The sequence below is a fragment of the Ambystoma mexicanum genome, chromosome 11, assembly GCF_040938575.1.
Source record: "Ambystoma mexicanum isolate Mex_15411 chromosome 11, UKY_AmexF1_1, whole genome shotgun sequence".
In the NCBI taxonomy this organism is placed as follows: Eukaryota; Metazoa; Chordata; class Amphibia; order Caudata; family Ambystomatidae; genus Ambystoma; species Ambystoma mexicanum.
The window spans coordinates 988,930,587-988,949,133 of record NC_090934.1 but is presented as its reverse complement, the minus strand read 5'-3'; the positions used below and the strand labels follow the sequence as shown (position 1 = coordinate 988,949,133).

General features: G+C 46.2%; 1 protein-coding gene across 1 annotated transcript in view; it reads right to left on the bottom strand.

Annotated features, from left to right (window-relative positions):
* TMEM86A (transmembrane protein 86A) overlaps positions 1 to 18,547 on the bottom strand; it is a 171,075-nt gene that overhangs the window by 74,598 nt on the left and 77,930 nt on the right. The window contains exon 2 of the mRNA XM_069624163.1: positions 6,152 to 6,416. Within this exon, the coding sequence (XP_069480264.1) occupies positions 6,152 to 6,416 (265 nt within the window). The remainder of the gene's footprint in view (positions 1 to 6,151; positions 6,417 to 18,547) is intronic.

Genomic DNA, 18,547 nt, shown 5'->3' with positions numbered 1-18,547 from the left:
CACGTGCTCGACGCTTTGCCAGCTGTTGCTGACTCACGCGACACGCAAAATTTTTGGACACCCGGTGGGTGGGCACACAAAACCCCCACCCACACAAAAAAAAAAAAAAACTTTTTTTCTCTCTTCCTCTCAACACGGGCCACCGTCGGCTGGAGGGGACACACTCCCTGAAGACACCCATAGTGAAGTGCAACGACCACACATCGCCTTCCAGGTGTCAGAGGCAACACGGCGACACGGCACAGCGTGGGAGGCCTTCACACTTGCTCCAGATTCAGATGTTCAAGGCTACCGCACGTGGTGAGCACCTGGATCGATGCAGCTGCCCATCCACCACAGTCTGAGACTTTCAACCGAGGAGGGGCACGGTCACCTGAGGACAGGCAGTAAGGTGAGGCGTGCATACCCCATTAAGACACATTGAGGCCCTGCCGTGGCGACTGGCACGTCCACCCCGGGCACGCCTTCTAGGATTGCAGCCAATCTGTCAATGTCATCACCACAACCTCGCCAACATGGGAACTCCTCGGCGATGATTCAGCCGTTTGATCCATTTACAGACCCATCATCAGTTGGCCCCCGGTGGCAACTATGGATCCAAAAATTCGAAATGGCGATGGAATGCAAGGACATAACCACTGACAGGAAGATGAGATCGCACCTGTTGCTAAATGTGGGAGACGAGGTACTACGTATCTTTAACTCGATAACCATTGATGATGGCCAGGACATCTACCAGCAAGCGAAGGATGCCCCGACGGCTCATTTTCTCCCACAGCTCAACCCTGATTATGAAACTTTATCTTCTGCACCACTATTCAGGGAGAAGAGGAGACCTTGGATGCCTACAATACCTGACTGAGGAAGCTGGCAATATCGTGTGAGTTCACGAATGTCGAGAAAGAAATCCGGAGACAGCTCATCAACGGCATCCATTCGGAGAAACTGAGAAGGATGGTACTGAGTGAGAAGGGCATCTCCCTAACACGCATTCTGGAATTGGGGCGCAAAGAGACTGGCACATACCAGGGCCACCAACATGGGGGCGACTCTTCAAAAACTACAGCCTGCCCTCACGACAGCAATGGTGGCCCACGTCACCAACAGACAGCCCACAAGGGATGAGGCTGGCGGCAACTACACACAAGCGAGGTGGCAGCCACAAATCCCGGGACCCGTGGAATGTGGATGGTGTGGTGGACCGCGAGATGGACGGCAAAACTGCCCCGCGCAAGGAACAACATGTGGGGCATGTGGCAGAAAGGACTACTATGCTAAGGTGTGCAGGTCATCGGGCGCCCCACTGCTGCCCCTGAATACTCCCCAAGAGAAGAGTGGGACCAAGAAAAAGTAGCAAGCCAATGCAAGGCGAGTCGAAGCAACAAATTCTTCGACTGAGGAAGAAGGGGATGACGTCAGAGGGACCCAACATGAATCCGGCATGGAACAGTGGAAAAAAGGGAGAAAAGTCTACCTGGTGTCAGCCCTGGATCAGGGACATGCGACGCAAAGAAAAAGGCTCTGGAGGCGCAAATGCCAGGTCATTCTTCAAAACCAGCAGGTATGGATGACCATTGACACGGGAGCGTCCGTAAATGTTATGCCCATAAGCACATTCCAAACACTGCAACCACAACCAGATCTGAAGAACACAGACACTTTATTATTGGCGTATGGCTGTAGGAAACCCCTACCGGTGGTTGGCAGATTCCGCACTACCCTCAGCCATGGTGAAAGAAGGCTACCATCAACAGGCATAATAGAAGAGGTAACTGGGCCAACGCCATGGGTTTCCCCGATGGTGGTCACAAAAAAACCCAAACATCCGGGAAAAGTCCGGATTTGTATAGACATGAGTCTACCGAACACTGCAATCAAGCGGGAGCACCATATCACACCTACGCTTGATGAAATCGTGTCTGATCTCACTGGGTCACGAGTCTTCTCCAAAGTTGATCTGAAAGCTGGATACCACCAGCTCAAGCTGCATAAGGACTCTCGATACATAACCACTTTCTCGACACACCTGGGATTACGGAGATATAAATGCCTGAGCTTTGGGATCTCGTCGGCTGCCGAAGTCTTTCAACAGACTATTCAGGAGGTCATCCGGGACATACCAGGTGTCCTCACTGTGAGTGACGATATCCTGATCCATGCTCAAGACAGAGAAGAACACTTGAGGAGACTGCAGACGCTCCTGGGCAGACTAGATGACGCTGGGTTAACTATTCACAAAGAAAAATGTGAATTCTTCAAAACGGAAATATCTTTCTTTGGCTACAAGTTCAGCAACACTGGCATCTCCCTGGACCCCAGAAGGTTGCCGACATACAGGCTGCGAGTCCGCCGATGACACCTACCGAAGTGCGCAGCTTCCTGGGGATGGTCACGTACTGTGAGAGGTTCATCCGTAACTTGGCCACTCTCCCTGAATACCTGCGAGAACTTACCAAGCTGAACACAAAGTGGGAATGGGGGCAGGCGTGTCAGGAGGCTTTTGAAAACATCAAGGAGTCGCTGTCAATCGACACAAAGATGGCCTAATACGACACCGAACTCCCAACTGAACTATTTGTGGATGCGAGCCCTGTCGGCCTAGGGGCCATCCTCATGCAGGTCACCAAAGAAGGGGAGAAGAGACCCATTGCATACGCGTCAAGAGCCCTCACAATGACAGAGCAGCGATACTCGCACATTGAGAGGCAATTGCCGTACTGTGGGGGTGTCGTCATTTCCACCTCTACCTCTATGGCAGAAGATTCACGGCAGTTACGGATCACAAACCCCTGTTGCCTATCTTCATGGGCACATCCTCTCACCCGACGGCCAGAGTAGCCAAATGGTTGCTGCACCTCCAGCAGTAGAATTTTGAATTGGCCTATCAGCCGGGAACAGGGTCGGACTGGGACAAGAAATAGGCCCGGTCACCCAAAGAAAAGTGGCCCACCCCTCGCCTCACGACCCTTGACCTCTGATGACATCACCAGAAGTGATGTCCTTTGACCCCACAGTGACATCCTAGGAAGCGATGAAACACAACCTTTCACTCCTTGGCAAAACAGGAAGTGGCATCAAATAGCATTGTCCCTAAGTACACTAAATTACTGTGAATCCAAGCAGAAGTCCAAGGCCAAATGCTAATGTTATTGTATAGCACTTACGCTTAACTTTTTTTTTTTTTTTATAGAAGAAATATGCATACAATATCACCCAACCTGTGGTGGTACTCATTTATCGACCTAAGAAGGATGAAAGGCTTTTTGAAAAAAAAAGAAAAAAAAAAAGTTCTATTTTTTTTTCTTCCAAACCAGGCCAGGCATGGCCATAAACCAGCACCCACTCCCCAGGGACGATTTCGTCCCGGCCACGGGCCGAAAGGCCGAGGGGCCAATCCGACCCTGGCCGGGAAGTGGAAACCCGGCGGACTTCCTCTCAAGACACCCTCAAGCGGCAACTCCACAAGAAGTCCAAGTAGCCGAAGAGACCGAGGAACATATCTGCCAGGTTGTGCGGGCCATGAGGCCAAAGGCTGTCAGCATCGAGGACATTGAATCGGAGACACACAAGGACCCGTGCTCCGACCTGGTGAAGGATGCCATCATCTCAGGCGATTGGAAGTCCTTCATGAAAAACACCCACAATAGGACAGCGTAAGCAAAGGCGTTCCTCACGGGGATGTTCACCATACGACAGGATCTGTCGATCACAGAGCAAGGACTGCTACTCAGGGGAAATCGCATTGTCGTCCCATCCAGCCTCCAGGACAGAATAGTGGCATTAGCCCATGAAGGCCACCAAGGGATGGCTCGCACGAAGGCTCGAATCTGGCACCGAGTGTGGTTTCCACAGATAGACAAGAAGGAGCGAAAGGCTAATAAACACCTGTCTACCCTGCCAGATAACTGGAGCTCCACCGGATCCAGAACCGATCCAGTCAGCGGAATGTGGCCTTGGCAGATGGGATGCGATCAGCATCGATTTTTGCACACTACAAGAAGGCCTCTACCTCCTGGTGGCCATTGACGATCACTCCCGATATCCGGAAGTTGAGGTAGTTGAATCCACGGCAGCGGAAGTGGTAATTCCCGCCTTGGAGAAGATGTTCGCAGCGCATGGATTACCCACACGAATCAAGAGTGATAACGGCGCACCATTCCAAGGGGAGGAGTTCAAACAATACCTGCAGGAACTGAATATAAGGTACCATCACATCATGCCAAGGTGGCCCCAGGCGAATGGGGATGTGGAACGGTTCATGAGGACACTCAACAAAGTGCTGAGGCTATCAAGAGCAAACGCCAGCCCGTGGTAGATCGACCTCTACCGTTTTCTGCGAAACTACCGGGTCACCCCTCACAGCACGACAGGTGTCCCGCCTGCCGACCTCATGTTTGGCACCGACGTAAAGTCCTCCGTTCCACATCACCCCAGCAGGAGCCCGGTATTTGATATGTTTTGTTTAAATGTTAAGTTAAGTTAAAATAAAGGAGGAATGTTATATCTGCCCTGCGTTCTGCAACGCGGTGACGCAGGGCGTCTCAATAAAAGTTCCGCCCCTGAGGACGGGGAGCAGTTCCGGGCACAGTAACTAACAGAGTGTGGCGTGTCTCATTTCACTCCCGCTGGAACTGTGCTACTGCGGACTACTGACAAGGCCCTGCGCTTTCTGTCTCCCCTAGTGCCGAGGCGGGGAGACAGGACATAACACCCACCAACCTTACACTCTTTTCCTCTGCTTCACTGGTACCTTTTCGTTTTTCATAGCACCCAACGCCAAACCCTCGTATCATCTCCATTTTGTTTCTTCTGCCCTTCCTCCTCCTCACAAACCCTCCCAATAATGTATCTCCCCTGCTTTCCTCCACTTAATTATCTATTGAACTCCACCCACTCTGCCACCTCTCACCCTTCAATCCTCTTCCTATCCACTTCCCCATGTCTACCTTCAACTATAATTATTGCCACCTCTTCAACAACCCATCGTCTAATTCTCACAAACTATCCCTCTCTGAGCCCCCTTACCTCTACTACACTCATGTCAGAACATCCCAAAACAAGTATCCAAGGGATTTTCAATTTTCCAGATGCTACAGGGGCTAGGCATTCACATGTTTGGGGCCATTTGCAAATGTTCTAAAATTGCATCCGAGATTACCAAAGAGTATGGGTGCACAAGCCATAATGGGATTATGGTCCCAGCCTCCTGCAGGGGGTAAGCAAGGGTGAAATATTGTGACTACAAATAGTCCAGAACAAAGCGGTTAGGGCTGTTGAATATTATCACGTCTTAGAAGCCAGCAGGGCCTTGCACTGGCTGCCTATTTCTGGTAGAATTGCTTTCAGACTGCTGTGTATTACACATAAGTGCCACTCGGGAGGATAGCTTAGTGGCAACATGCTCGCCTTGGAAGCAAGACGCCATGGAGCAACACAGGTTCAATCCCCGGGTCCCTGCTTAGAAACCTCTGGGTATTTAGCACGCTATAAATAATCTATCATATCATATCTATGGTGCTAGCCCTGGTTATCATTATCTTTGGCTCTTTGTAAGTCTTGTCCCTGTTTTCAGTGCGCTTTGAAGCCCATGGGCGAGTAGCGCTATATAAGAATAACAAACAAATAAATAAATATCCAATGGTCTCTCCTGGCTGCCTGCACATAGGGTGTTCAGATCAAAGAACCTGGCCCCAGGGCCAATCTCAACTGTGTCATAAAGGGATTTTTTCTTCATGCAGCACCAAGAAGCTGCAATGCTCCGCCACCAGACTTAGGGACTTGTCCATCGCTTGAAAAATTTAAACGTGGACTGAAGACATTCCCTTTTCATTGATCCCTTGAATTTTTGTTCCTCCGTTGCTGGTAACTGGTTAGGTTTATGTTTTTTGTGGTGTATGTTTTGTCAGCATTCTTATGCCTATGGGCCTGAATCTAGCGCTATACAAATTAATAAAGTAAAGTACATGGCCTACTGGATTGCGTGAATGGCATCCTGCAATAGCTCTCCACCATTTCCAAACCACACAGTCAGACTACATCACTTAAATTAGGTTCCAGGGAGTACTCTCATCAGAGGGTACCCTCAAAAAGGCAGTATTCAAATATCATGAGAACATGCCTCGGTTTAATGCCTTCTCTGCCCCCCACTTACCATGAACAAAATAGCCCTGCTCCTGCCAAATTAGAAAGGCATCACCCACAGCGGAAAATATGAGCCCGGCAAAAATCCTCTTGGCGCTGCCCCGAGTCACTACGAAATGTAGTCCATGAGCCAGAAGAAACACCCACAGGCAGAAGATGGGCAGGCACTTGATGAGGGCGCTGAACCATGAAGGGCTGGAGGTTGGCAGCCAGAGGACAAAATACACACACGTTGCTTTAAAAAAGGGCACCAGCTTTGGTCCTTCACTCTTCACCTAAAACAATAGAAAGAGAAAAAATAAAAAGAGGATTCATTAAGAATTTCAAAGACAACTACCGGCACAGTTTCCTACACAAGGTTGGGACATTCCTCCATCACTTTTAGGAATGCATGTGATTGGGGGACTAATGTGAGGGGAGTTACCCTGCAGACACGTTTCTGCTCTAGAATTATGCAGGACCACATGTCAACAACATGACACCAAATACTTTACAACAAAAGTTCACACTGTAAGTCCATATAATGATGCTTACATTAGTTACAAAATGGCAATATTTGCTGGTCATTGTATTGTCACCCACCCCTCAGATTTAGAATCCTTTTTAGGGTAATTATATCTAGTCATTTATAAATGCTTGGCTTCAATGTTTGCCAAATTTCTGCTTGTTAATTGCATTACTATGTCTTGTTTATACATTGGTCATACCGTTCATATTTTCTTAATGATTACCAATTGCCATGTATGTTTGTCTATAATTAAAAAAAAAAAAACAAATCAACTAAACGGCAATATGTCCATTTGCACATGCTAATGTAAATCGACGATACATCTCACGCAGGAATGCTCTAAAAGGTTACGTAGATGGGGTTAGTTAACCTTGATCAAATGTATACATTCATACATTGGTGGTGTGAAGGAAGTGATATATCTAGCAACCAAAACCATCGTTTTTTTGATAAGATAATGCATACTTCATATTATGCTTACGCAGTGCCCAACAAGCCTTTCTTGGCCTTTGCAGTCTGAACATGTGCGTTTATGCAGAACATGCTATCGCCACAGATTCCACGCGTGCCCCTTTTCTTGCTGAGGCTTGTAAATGCATTTGGAATGGCTGGGACTGGTGTCAAAAAGGCATCCTATTGCGACACGTCTTTGTGATCTCAGAGTCCGGTTTAGTAACTGTTTTGTTCAACTCCGAGGTCGAGTACCGGCATCATGGAAGCTATTGACAGTGACAAACTAGCGAGGGGTGTGGGGGGGATAATAAGTTGCAGTTTTGAGGAAATGTAATGTGGTGGCCCAAAGATTGGGGGATGGACGGAGTAATATTGGGGCAGAATTGTGGAGGAGTGTTAAGGCGCTGCGCACAAGCAGGAGAGAAAGAGGTATTTCAGGGTGGGGGGGGGCAACGTCCAGGAGCAATATTAAGGTGTGGCATAGGGGCTTGCATTGAGGAAGAGTAGTAGTCAAGAAACAGGCACGCAATCTCCCACGCCGACACGCACAACAAGTGCCGCACATACAATAGCACTGTCTGCTCTTTACCCTGATCCTCTGACACAGTGTACAGCCCTTTAGGGGGTCAGAACACAGGCAGCAGGCTGGCCAGACGTATTCAGGTGACTTGAACATGGAGGAAAGCCACTAACTGCGGTTAAGTCCTTTAACAAGAAAGTGTAAACATTTTGGTCAGTGAGATAGAAAGTGGACAAGAAGTACGAATTGCCATTGGTTAAATCAGTTGGTTAGATAAGTTGGGGCATGAGTGCAAGACGGTTATGAGAGAAGTCTAGACGCTTCTGAAGGATGGGGCCATAAGGATGAGGAGCGTAAAAGATGCTTAAGAACCTGATCTATATTCAAAGGAGGTTAGGGGAATCGCAGGACAGTGAAAAGAAAGTGAAAACAGTACGGATAAAGTGCATGGGGCGAGTCGGACCAAAACAAAAAAGCCATAGCTTGCATGCACATTAAGTGATGATACAAGTCATTTCATTGCTGACAGAATGGTTGTGAGGAATTCGGACATTGTGCACGGGAGTGTGTGCTCGCCTGTGCTTATCTCTAGTTTTGAAATTAAAATTAATGATGGGAGATCAACCTCAGAAAATGCATGGGGCTAATCCCCACACATTTTCCTCTGCTCACAGCACAACAAGCACATAGTCATGTGTACTCTTGGGGGGTGGGGGGGACGCAGCCTACAAGCGCAGTCATCCCTGTCACATTTAGCTGGAATAAGACAGCCACAGGTACATCAAAGCATCCCTGGAAGGGGGAAGGCCACATCTTCCTCCGGCCATCGCCAGCCTAATTAAAATATCAAAGGCTCCACGGATCCTACCTCTCTATTGTATAAGTGCTGCTGGTGGCAGCGCATACTGATGAGTTAATAGTCCTGTGATAAGCCTGATCACAGAACGGACAAAAGGGAAAAGGAATCCCCAACACCTCTTTCACATGCAGTGTGTCAACTTGAAGCTAGCTCCCGCCCCTCTGTGTGAATGGCATGTCTGGGCCAGCTGTTTACAATAGGCAACCCCTGCAGGGGGACCCCAGAGGAAAGAAGTATGTGAATTGATGGAGACAGAAAGTCTGTTCTGGTCACAAACCTCAAGGGAGACCTGCACTTTGATCAGGAGCCACAGAGTACTCAATTAACCAGAGAGACACTGTGATCCACAACAGACAGGAAGATGGGTGGAGCTTCGTAGTACATTTTATCACCCCTTGCCTTTCCTGTTGCAAAGCACTCTGGTTATGAACTCACTCATAACAGAAGATTGTTGGTTGGGTTGGTTTGAACCAGGATTGGTTCATTAAGGTAGGCTTAGCCTGCACCAATTACTAAAGCCAATTTGGCTTTAAAAGAGGGATGGGCCCCTCATTTAGTAGATCATCCGACGACTTTGAAAAGAGTAAGAAAAAGGACTCGTCTGGACCCTGCCTGAAGGTACAGTCTGCCTTACAGCTTCCATGAGTGAAGGAAAGCTGGTTTTCTGATCGCTACAGCCAGTAAGATAGCTCAGTGGGTTGAGTGCTGGCTGCTGCAATGTGAGTGTGATTTGCAGGTTCGACTCCCAGCAAGGTCAACTGAGCCTTTCATCCTGCTGCGGTCGATAAGAGTACCAACACAGGTTGGGTGATATAGTATGTGTATTTGTTCTATATGAAGCGCTTAAGTGTAACTTCTATATAAAAGCACATCATTATAGTTTGGCCTTGGACGTCTGCTTGCATTCAGTGATTTGGTAATATGAGCCTATACGCACTGATATTAATGATACATATGGAGATCCAGTCTTTTATGAAATGTATATCACTTTACAGTGATATCGTAACCATATTTTTCGTAGTGTACTTAGAAACAATGCTATGTGATGCCACTTCCTGTTTTGTCAACGGGTGAAAGGATGCGTTCCATCGCTTCGCACAATATCACTTCGGGGTGGGGTCAAATGACATCACTTCCTGTGATGTCATCAGGGGGTCAAGGGTCACTTCCGCTACCCCTGGCATTTTGGTGAAATGACGTCCCTGGCGGCAACATGACCTCCAAACGAGAAGATTAAATGCATTTTTGTATGTTTACATCTCACATAAATAATCACATGTTTGCACTTTGAAATAAACAAGTGCACACAAAATACAGTTACCAACTTGCCAAACCAAGCTGAGCTTTCAAGGTGAATGGCCCGGGTTTTTCGGCGGACTGGTATGCCACGTGCAGTCCAGGCAGTACATTTAAACTACCCCTCTGCACGCCGCTCTGGACGCCTCTGTGGTTGGAAACAGCTGCCACAGAAAGTAAAGACGGCCATAGCCATGACTATAATTGCTGTCAAGAGGTAATTGATTCACCTTTTCAATCACTTTGCCATGAATGAATGAATGAATGAATACACAAAGGTGCTGTAACTGGGCCATGGTACAAATAAATGGAACTGATAATAGTTGTATACAGTGCTTGCAATCCTGCTACATAACAACAGTATGCATATAAGCAGTGGTAATGGTACACAATATTTCAGCCTCAAACGAATCAAGACCTTAGTTGGCTTCTATGGAGCTGAATAATGTAGCCTGCATCAGCAGGACCACAGATCTCTGCTCAGGCACCCAACCCACTGAGCTGAGACGGGTAGAAGTCGCTTGCAAGCAACCAGCCATCTCTTTACAATGACATGGGAGAGGCGCTGCAAACAGTTTAGAGAGTACTCCAGCTGTTCTAAGGGGCTGATGGCGTCGTGTTGTTTCATTTGTATTGGGGCCGCCCTTGGCTTGAGCAGGGAGGGAAGTGGCTAGTGATCACGAGCAGAAAGGCCACTCTTAAATCAGGAGGGGACAAGTTCCTTGGCTGCCTTTCCAATGGGGAACCGAAAGTCCCCGTGTCCTCTACAGACAGGCCCTGTCATTTCTTATGCGAGATGCTCATGCAGTAGCCCTGCTCATAGAACCGTGGCGCTGCATCAGCCTTCCTTATCCACGTGCTTCAGTGAACTGCAAGAGGCAGAGTCATCTGGCAGTTCTCTCTTCAGCTTGCTAGTGCCAGCAAGCCACGTGTGCTGTGTATCCCGCCACAAAAAGCCCAAAGCAGAACATAACCGACCGAGGCAAACGTAGCCCCCGAGAATAACCAAGTCCCATAATTCATCAAGTGTTAGTTATGAGGTGGAGTTGCGCAATTTCTTCAAATAGACGCCGGAGTCTATGGTGTGGATCATGGACTCCTTACGCTAGCACCATCATGACAGCGCACTAGTTACCCAATTCTGCGCCACTCAGTAATAATGACATTATTATCCACGTGTGCTTAACTGTACATGTTTTGCCTCCGACTGCTGCATCCGTTTCTTAGTGCAAAGACTTATTTTCTATGAGGGTTGTGTGTGCCTCAGTTCAGATTAAACAGTATAGGCTCTTATATGGAGTTGCATCTCTTTGTATCCTTGGCACAGTTGGATTTTCTTTCAACATTGCAGAAGTTAGTCTGTACCTCTGATTTCCCCCTCTCACTCCAATACTCGTGAAAGGACAGGGCTGATTGGGATTGTATCCTGGAGACAGCCATGGTCCAGCAGTAGCTCAGAGTTGTGGGGAAAGCTAACCGAGGGTGAGGCTGAGGTGCATGACAGGTGCCCTGCATTAGCAAAGTTTACTCCCAGGAAGTCCCAGGGGTGGACTGGCCTGGGGGGGAACTCAGGAGGTTTTCTGGTGGGCCTCTTTTGTGTGGTTCCCTATTTTATGTTCACATCTTCTTATGGGAAAGGAGTTGGGCTTGCTCATAGTGTGCAATATGGGTTCACGTTGAACATCATTTCCAGTGCCTCTGTCAGCTCTGGGAAGTCCATAATATGCAGATTAAAAAGGGAAGGGGGATATTTTTAGTAGAATGCAAATAAACGATGAGAATTTGGAGAAATTAAACCAATCATTATACGATGTACCAATGATTTACTATACACTTTGACATCTTAACACACTATGGATGCCACTCCATGGTGCTGGCTACAGACAAAAAGCTATACGAGTCTGAGAATGTTGGGAAAAAAAAAAAAAGCTATACGTTTGCTGCACTTTCATCTCACAGCTGATGAGACACCAGGTGCTTAATAGAAGCCCTTAGTGCCCTGCAGATATTACTTTAGCCAGGCACCATCAACTGTAGTGACTACACAAACACATACCTTCTACTCTGGTTCTTTTCGTTATTGAACATTGAACATCCAAGAGCCCACACTGTTACAAAGAGATACCTTTTATGCCAATATTAACTGTACCCAGTCAAAATGGCTCATTTCCACGGATAAAGCAGGACCCTGCCTTTTGCCTCTCGAGTCACTGGCCCAGGGGTGGACTGGCCTATAGGGAACTCTGGAGATTCCCCGGCAGGCTTCTGCACGCTAGGCCACTTTTGTGGCAATAAGACCCGAGGCGGCGGGCCAATACCACCCCAGGTAATGCCCCCAGGGCCGTAGTTAACGGGGGCATTACCATGGGCGGTATTGGATCGCCGCCTCGGGACTTATTGCCATTAGCACCCCGGCCCGTTACACCGGGGTGCTAATGGAATTTTTTTTTCTGTTTGCTTGTTTCGAAACAGAAAAAAAAAAAAACATGGAAAAAATGGCCGCCGGGAAAGGGAAAATGTAGTCCGTTTTCCCTTTCCATGGCGGCCATCGGAGTGGACGCAAGTGTTCCCAGCGCGTTCGCTCCCAAGACCAGAAGAAAAAAGAAGGTAAGTGGGTTGGGAGGGTGCAAGGGAGGGGGACGGGGGAAGGAAAAAAAGTACTGCGGTCTCTGGCGGGGGACGATGGAAGCCTCCAGCCGTATGGAGGCTTGGAGCGGGGATGGCCCCGCTCCGAGTCTCCACACAGCTGGAGGTTTCCATTGTCCCCCATCCCCGCCGGAGATCGCAGGATAGAAGGTAGGTCGGGTGGGGTGGGAGGGGGGAGGAAAAAAAAAAAATCTTACCCGAGTCCCCGGCGGGGGACGAAGGAAGCCTCCAGCCATGGGGAGGCTCGGAGCGGGGATTCCCCGTTTCTAGCCTCCTCATTGGCTGAGGGGGTGCTACGCCTCTCGCCTGGAACAGAGTAGCCGGCACGAACGGTGTAAAAGGGAATACCATGTGGTATGGCTCGCAAATGAGCCAATCACCACGCAGTATTCCCGTTGCGCTGCACGTGCCGGGTGCTAATGTGTGGTAACCTGTGTTATTTTCAAATGTTCCCATTGGAAAAGAGTTGGGCTTGCTAAAAATGTGTAATATGGGGCCTCTTTTGGTTTCCAGTCCACCCCTGCACTGGCCGTGTCCAGTGGGATTATATTGCATCTGACAGAACGTTCCAGTGAAAGTGCAGCAAAGCTTGCAATTAAAACCAGCAAGAAATGACATTTGGAAGCAGCATGAAGGCTCTGGGAATGCTGACCCGGGGACCGCATATCCAACCTGCTGCCTCTCGAAACTTCATTGCGCACTTGCTGTCTCGGTGAAAAAGCCAATACTTCCAGAGTCGCGATTGCAACGGCTTTTGTGGCAACTCTTACTAGTGTGCAAATTACAATTCTAGACACGTTGTATCAAATGTCTCTATTAAAAAGGAGCATGCTACGAATAGCCCTTTTTCACTCAAAGAACTGCCATATGTACGGCCATGATGGCTTACATGTTGTAACAACAATTAAAATTATATTGTTATAATAAGTCTATTTATTGTGTAGTTTAGTTTATCAAACTTCTTACACACATTTCTATTCAAAATCCACATTTCTCAACGATAAGAAAAGGAGAAGGAAAGAAAACAAAGAAAGGAAAAAAGGGAAGGAGTACAATTGTCTTTTCCATCTCTCTATTTTGAGATTGAGCCATTAGCTCACTTTTGTCTCACACTTCATTCTCTGGATTGACAATTTAATTTCTTAGTTTCTCCAAGAAATCGATACCGGCACATACCATTGCATATTTGTAACCTTCCAAAAATATCAACCGCCATTCATCAGGTGTTAAAGTTCGGTAGTGGCGTTCTAGAGCCTTTCCCTCTTCTTGTTTTAACATTGCGTAGCCTTGATCCGGATGTTCTTCTCAAGGTGTTCGTAAAAGGCAGAGGGTTTTCCAAAGAACTATTGACTGTATTGATTGCAGCCCAAGTTCTGCACTAATTGCCACCATGGGAAGGCTCTTGGGTAGTCTCAATATGGTGTTCTAAAATTTTCCTTCTAGGATTTCACATGTCTTCCAGGAAAGGTTCAATGTCGCTTCTCCACCATACATCAATATGGGAATCATTAAAGTAGAACGTTTGCAGTGGCACCATTGAGAATTATTAAAGTAGAACGTTTGCAGGGGCACCATTGAGAATTTCCCTTATCGCGCATGCAGGACCGCACCTTGAGAAGCTAGCTTTGATACATTCCGATACAATTCATCGACTCTTGGCTTTTCGGCGATGGATGTATTAAAAAGAAATATATCCCCAGGTAGCGTGTTGTAGTTACTTTTTCCAGCAGGTCTTCCCCAACCCTTCATTTGAAGGATTTGGACCTTTTCCCTTTATTTGCCCCAATCATCATGATCTCTGTTTTAGCGCCATTTATGGTTAGCTCGTTTTCACTCATATATAGCTGCAATTTATCCAGTAGGCACTGCAGGCCGATTTGAGTTTGATCCATGATGACCAAATCATTGGCGTATGCGATTACGGGAACTGATGTATTGTTCAGCTTTGGTGGGAAATGAGGTTCAAATTGAAGGATTTCATGTAAGGCTGTTATATATCATTTGAACAATGTAGCTGCTAGGGGACACCCCTGCTTGACTCCTTTGTTAACCTTAAATGCTGCCGTACAGGTCCCTTCGTTATCCACCCTGACACACAAGGTTGTGTATCGATGTAATGCTCCAATGGGTCCCATTAGCTCCTCTGGGCAATTCAGAGATCGTAATTTTGACCACATTTTCCAATGGTTGACACTGTCCAATGATTGTTTCATGTCGATAAACGCCACAAAGAGTACCCTTTACACAGATAGTATCAAGCTTTAATACCAATAAGAAGAACACATTTAGATCTGTACGGTCCCTTTGCTGAAGCCGGATTGTCGAGGATCGGTTATTTGCTCCAACTCAGCCCATTGCGACAAACCTTTTGTAGAAATTTAGCAAATATTTTCCCTATTACGTCTAGTAACGCATGGTTCGTGGGGTCATCTCTTGCTCCTTTCTTAAATATCAGTATTATTGCGCTTGAGGTGCATGAAGTTGGTAACTTTCTATGCTTCTTTAGTTCCAGAAAGACTGATACCATGAACCTTGCCCGAATCGCTGGGCCCGCTTTTAATATTTAGTTTCGCAGCCCATGCAGATGAGTTTTTTAGTCGATTATCTTATCCTTGATGCTATCAACATCTGTTTCAACGGCCCAATTGTCGGAATAATGGTTGGACTGCTTGTTGTGGTCTTCGATATTACTTCCAAAAACATTGACAAAATGCACCGTCCATTTTTCTTCACTGACTCCACAATTTAACCGGCTTCGCTGGTTCAATTTGATTCCATTTATAGTTGCCCACATCTCACATGAGTTCAAACTTGCTATGGCTTTTAGCATTGTTTACCCCTGTTCTTGTACACAGATCATTCTATAGCCTATAGCCCAATTTCTGTAACGTTGTTTTCTGGCTTTTATGAAGTGTTTTATTTCATCTTTGTTGTTTTAAACAAATGTCGTTTTAATTGCTGTGTAGTCTTTCCTTAGGTTTTTCCGTTGATATACAACCACATTACTGAATGTGTATCTTGGCGTCAGTAAAGGATGTTTCAGTCCCATTCTCACAGTCTTATAGGCTTCAAGAAGAAAATCATATGATGGATCTGTGTGTCTTCAGTTTGTAGTCTCTGAATACCTGTCACTTACATGAGTTATGTCTCTTTCTCAAAGTCATATGGGCCTCATTACCACCCGGGCAGTAAGGGATTACCGGTACTGGTAAGGGCACTGGTGGCAGTAATCCCTTACTGCCCAATTCTGAGGTCCCTTTGCGGGTCCTCCCTTAATGGCTGGTTTTACCAGCCGTTAAGGACGGGACCCGCAAAGGGACCTTGGAGGTAATGATGGTACCGCAATTTGCGGTACCGTAATTACCGCCTTCCCCATTTCCATTGAACCCTATGGGGGCAAAAATGGGAATGGGGAAGGGCCAATGGTGAATGTGGAATTACCGCCCCGCCAACCTTGGAATTGGGGCGGTAATTCCGCCATTCACCATGGCGGAATCGGTAAGGTACCGGCGTCAACCATGGCGCTAATAGCGCCATGGTTAACACCCGGGTCGTGATGAGGCCCATAGTCTTTTACAGCCTTGATTTATTTTGACACCTTGGTAGTCGGATTTTGCACCATATCCACAAGTTAAGTTCCAAGATAATTTCTAGATCTTGTGGTCACTGTGTGCTTGTGTTAATACGTCCATTCTTCCTATTTTGTTGAGATGATTTCTTGAAGTCCATATATAATCAATGATTGATTCTTGTGAACCAATGGACCATGTAGATTTGCCAGGAATGTCTCCTACTATATGCACATTTAACATGTGCATGTTTCTTGATTTCATTCCACCCATCCAGTTAGCGTTCCATTTCCCGTCACTGCCGACTTTCTCGACAAAGCCTATTGGAGTTTAGGCATTTTATGTTCAAATCTCCACAAATTAATATCATTGGACTCTTGTATTGAACATGTGCATTATCGATTATTAATGAGATCATATCTTGCATTGCATTCACCTTTGATTTCACATGGCTCCAATACACATTGATAACCACAAACACTAGCAATGTATTGCACTTTTCTTTTGAGGTTTGTATACTTGCCCACATTATATAGGGATTTTACTGGAGTGTCAAATTCCAGCACAGACAGATTACTATTTTGTTTGATCAAAATCAGCATGCCCGAGTAGGATCTTCGATTACGTCCTTTCTCTACTGGATTTATCATCACCTCAAATCCATCACCAACCAGCAGTGTTTTCAGCCACGTTTCTTGTAGGCAAATAATTTGGGCTCCCCTCAATTGTGGATTAATTGTATTGAACAAATGCTGAAAGCCTCTACAGTTCCATGAGATCAATGTGCCTCCTAGACGGGTTTGAGGGCACTTTTACTAGGCCGTCCTTGATTAATTTAGAGCCGACGCTAGCCATATCCAATCGCTTGTTTCTTGGGTGATTTTTCTTCCAAATTTTGGTGAATGTTTCACATAGTTGACCTTACACTGCTGTTTATTGTTACTCTTATGGACATTTTTACATCAGAAATTCAAAGCAAGGGGTTATGACCCATGTACGGTGAACAAAGCAGAACATACTGTGCAAAGCATGAAGAGGGTGGATTTACTCACTCCCAAAATCAGATCGAACTCTACCCATACAAACACATTAAAATGTATCACACAGTATAAAACAGACAGCTTGAATCTGTACAAAATTATTCGACGCCATTGGCATTTACTTCAGCTTGATCATGAGATAGCACCATGGTTGGGCCCATCACCTAACTTCATCTATAGTAAAGCAAGTAATCTCAAAAATATTAAATCTCCATCGTTCATGTCCAACCAGCAACCTACCACAACTTGGCCTAGCCAGAGTAGTAACCATGGCTTTCACAAGTGTGGAAGTTGCTCGATGTGTTGTCATGCATTAGAGGCCTCCCAAATTGACTTTGGTAAACTTGGAACTTTCAAAGTGAATTCTTTTATTAATTGCAACAAAAATTTTGTGTGTATTGCATTATATGCATATGTGGCAAACACTACATTGGCAGTACAATCAGGCCTCTTAAGATTAGCATACGTGAGCATCTATCCACCATTTCCAGTCAGGATTCTAAATATCCACTTGCCATGCACTGGCAAAAAAAACACCAATTGGACAATAAGTCAGAGATTAAATTTGCTGGCATGGCAAAAGTGACCTTACCACAACAAGGTGGTAATCTTACCCTTAAATTGAGACAATTGGAAGCACGGTTAATTTGTCAATATCGAACTTTGTCTGATAGCCTGAACAGTGACCATGAATTATCGGTGTTTCTCTGAAGTCATAATGAATAAATGCATCTAACTAGAATAGGGTTCCATACATTGTTAGCATACATTATGTAAAGGAATTGTCTTGTGTATCCAACACTGGTCACCTTATTGTCGGGCAGGAAATGTATCCAGTTTATTCAAATTTATGACACAAAACATTCAGATTTAATTTAACCGCATGGATGTGACACTCATAAGGGGGGGGCAATGAGGGCACCCTTCTATATATGCCAAGTAACCTTTATTGCTAAAATGTTCTTCATATCTTTCATTACAACTTAACTACTTTCCGTTACCATAAGGTCCATTTACTCTTGTCTTGCGTGTCAGTAAGCGACAGCAAGCTAATGGTGCTGTTACTACAGCGCCCGCATCCGTTTATGTGCACAGCATAGCTCAAAATCACCTGTGCACAGCTTTTCGGCAGCTAACTGGCTTCTGTTATATTCACCATTTGTAAGGACTTACAGTCCATAATATTAAGTATGTATAACCTACCTAAGATTTTTTCAATTAGATCGGGGGTATTAGCGCTACCCTTCCCTCTTTTCTTTTATTAATTGTTGCTTTTCATCTAGTTTGTTCTTTCAAATTTAAATGGTCAAAATAGTTGCTCCCCATTAGGTTGTTGCTGGGCACACACCCAACATGGCCGCATCGATGCGACGTACTCATTCGGCTCGTAAGTGAAGCCTACGGCATATGACAAATGATAAAACAGGAGCCCGGTCAAAACGCGCGAGGCTCCTGTTCTTTCCAGTGTGGGCGGAGACGCCAGTAAATTTAGGTCTTTTGCGCAGACCCCTTTGG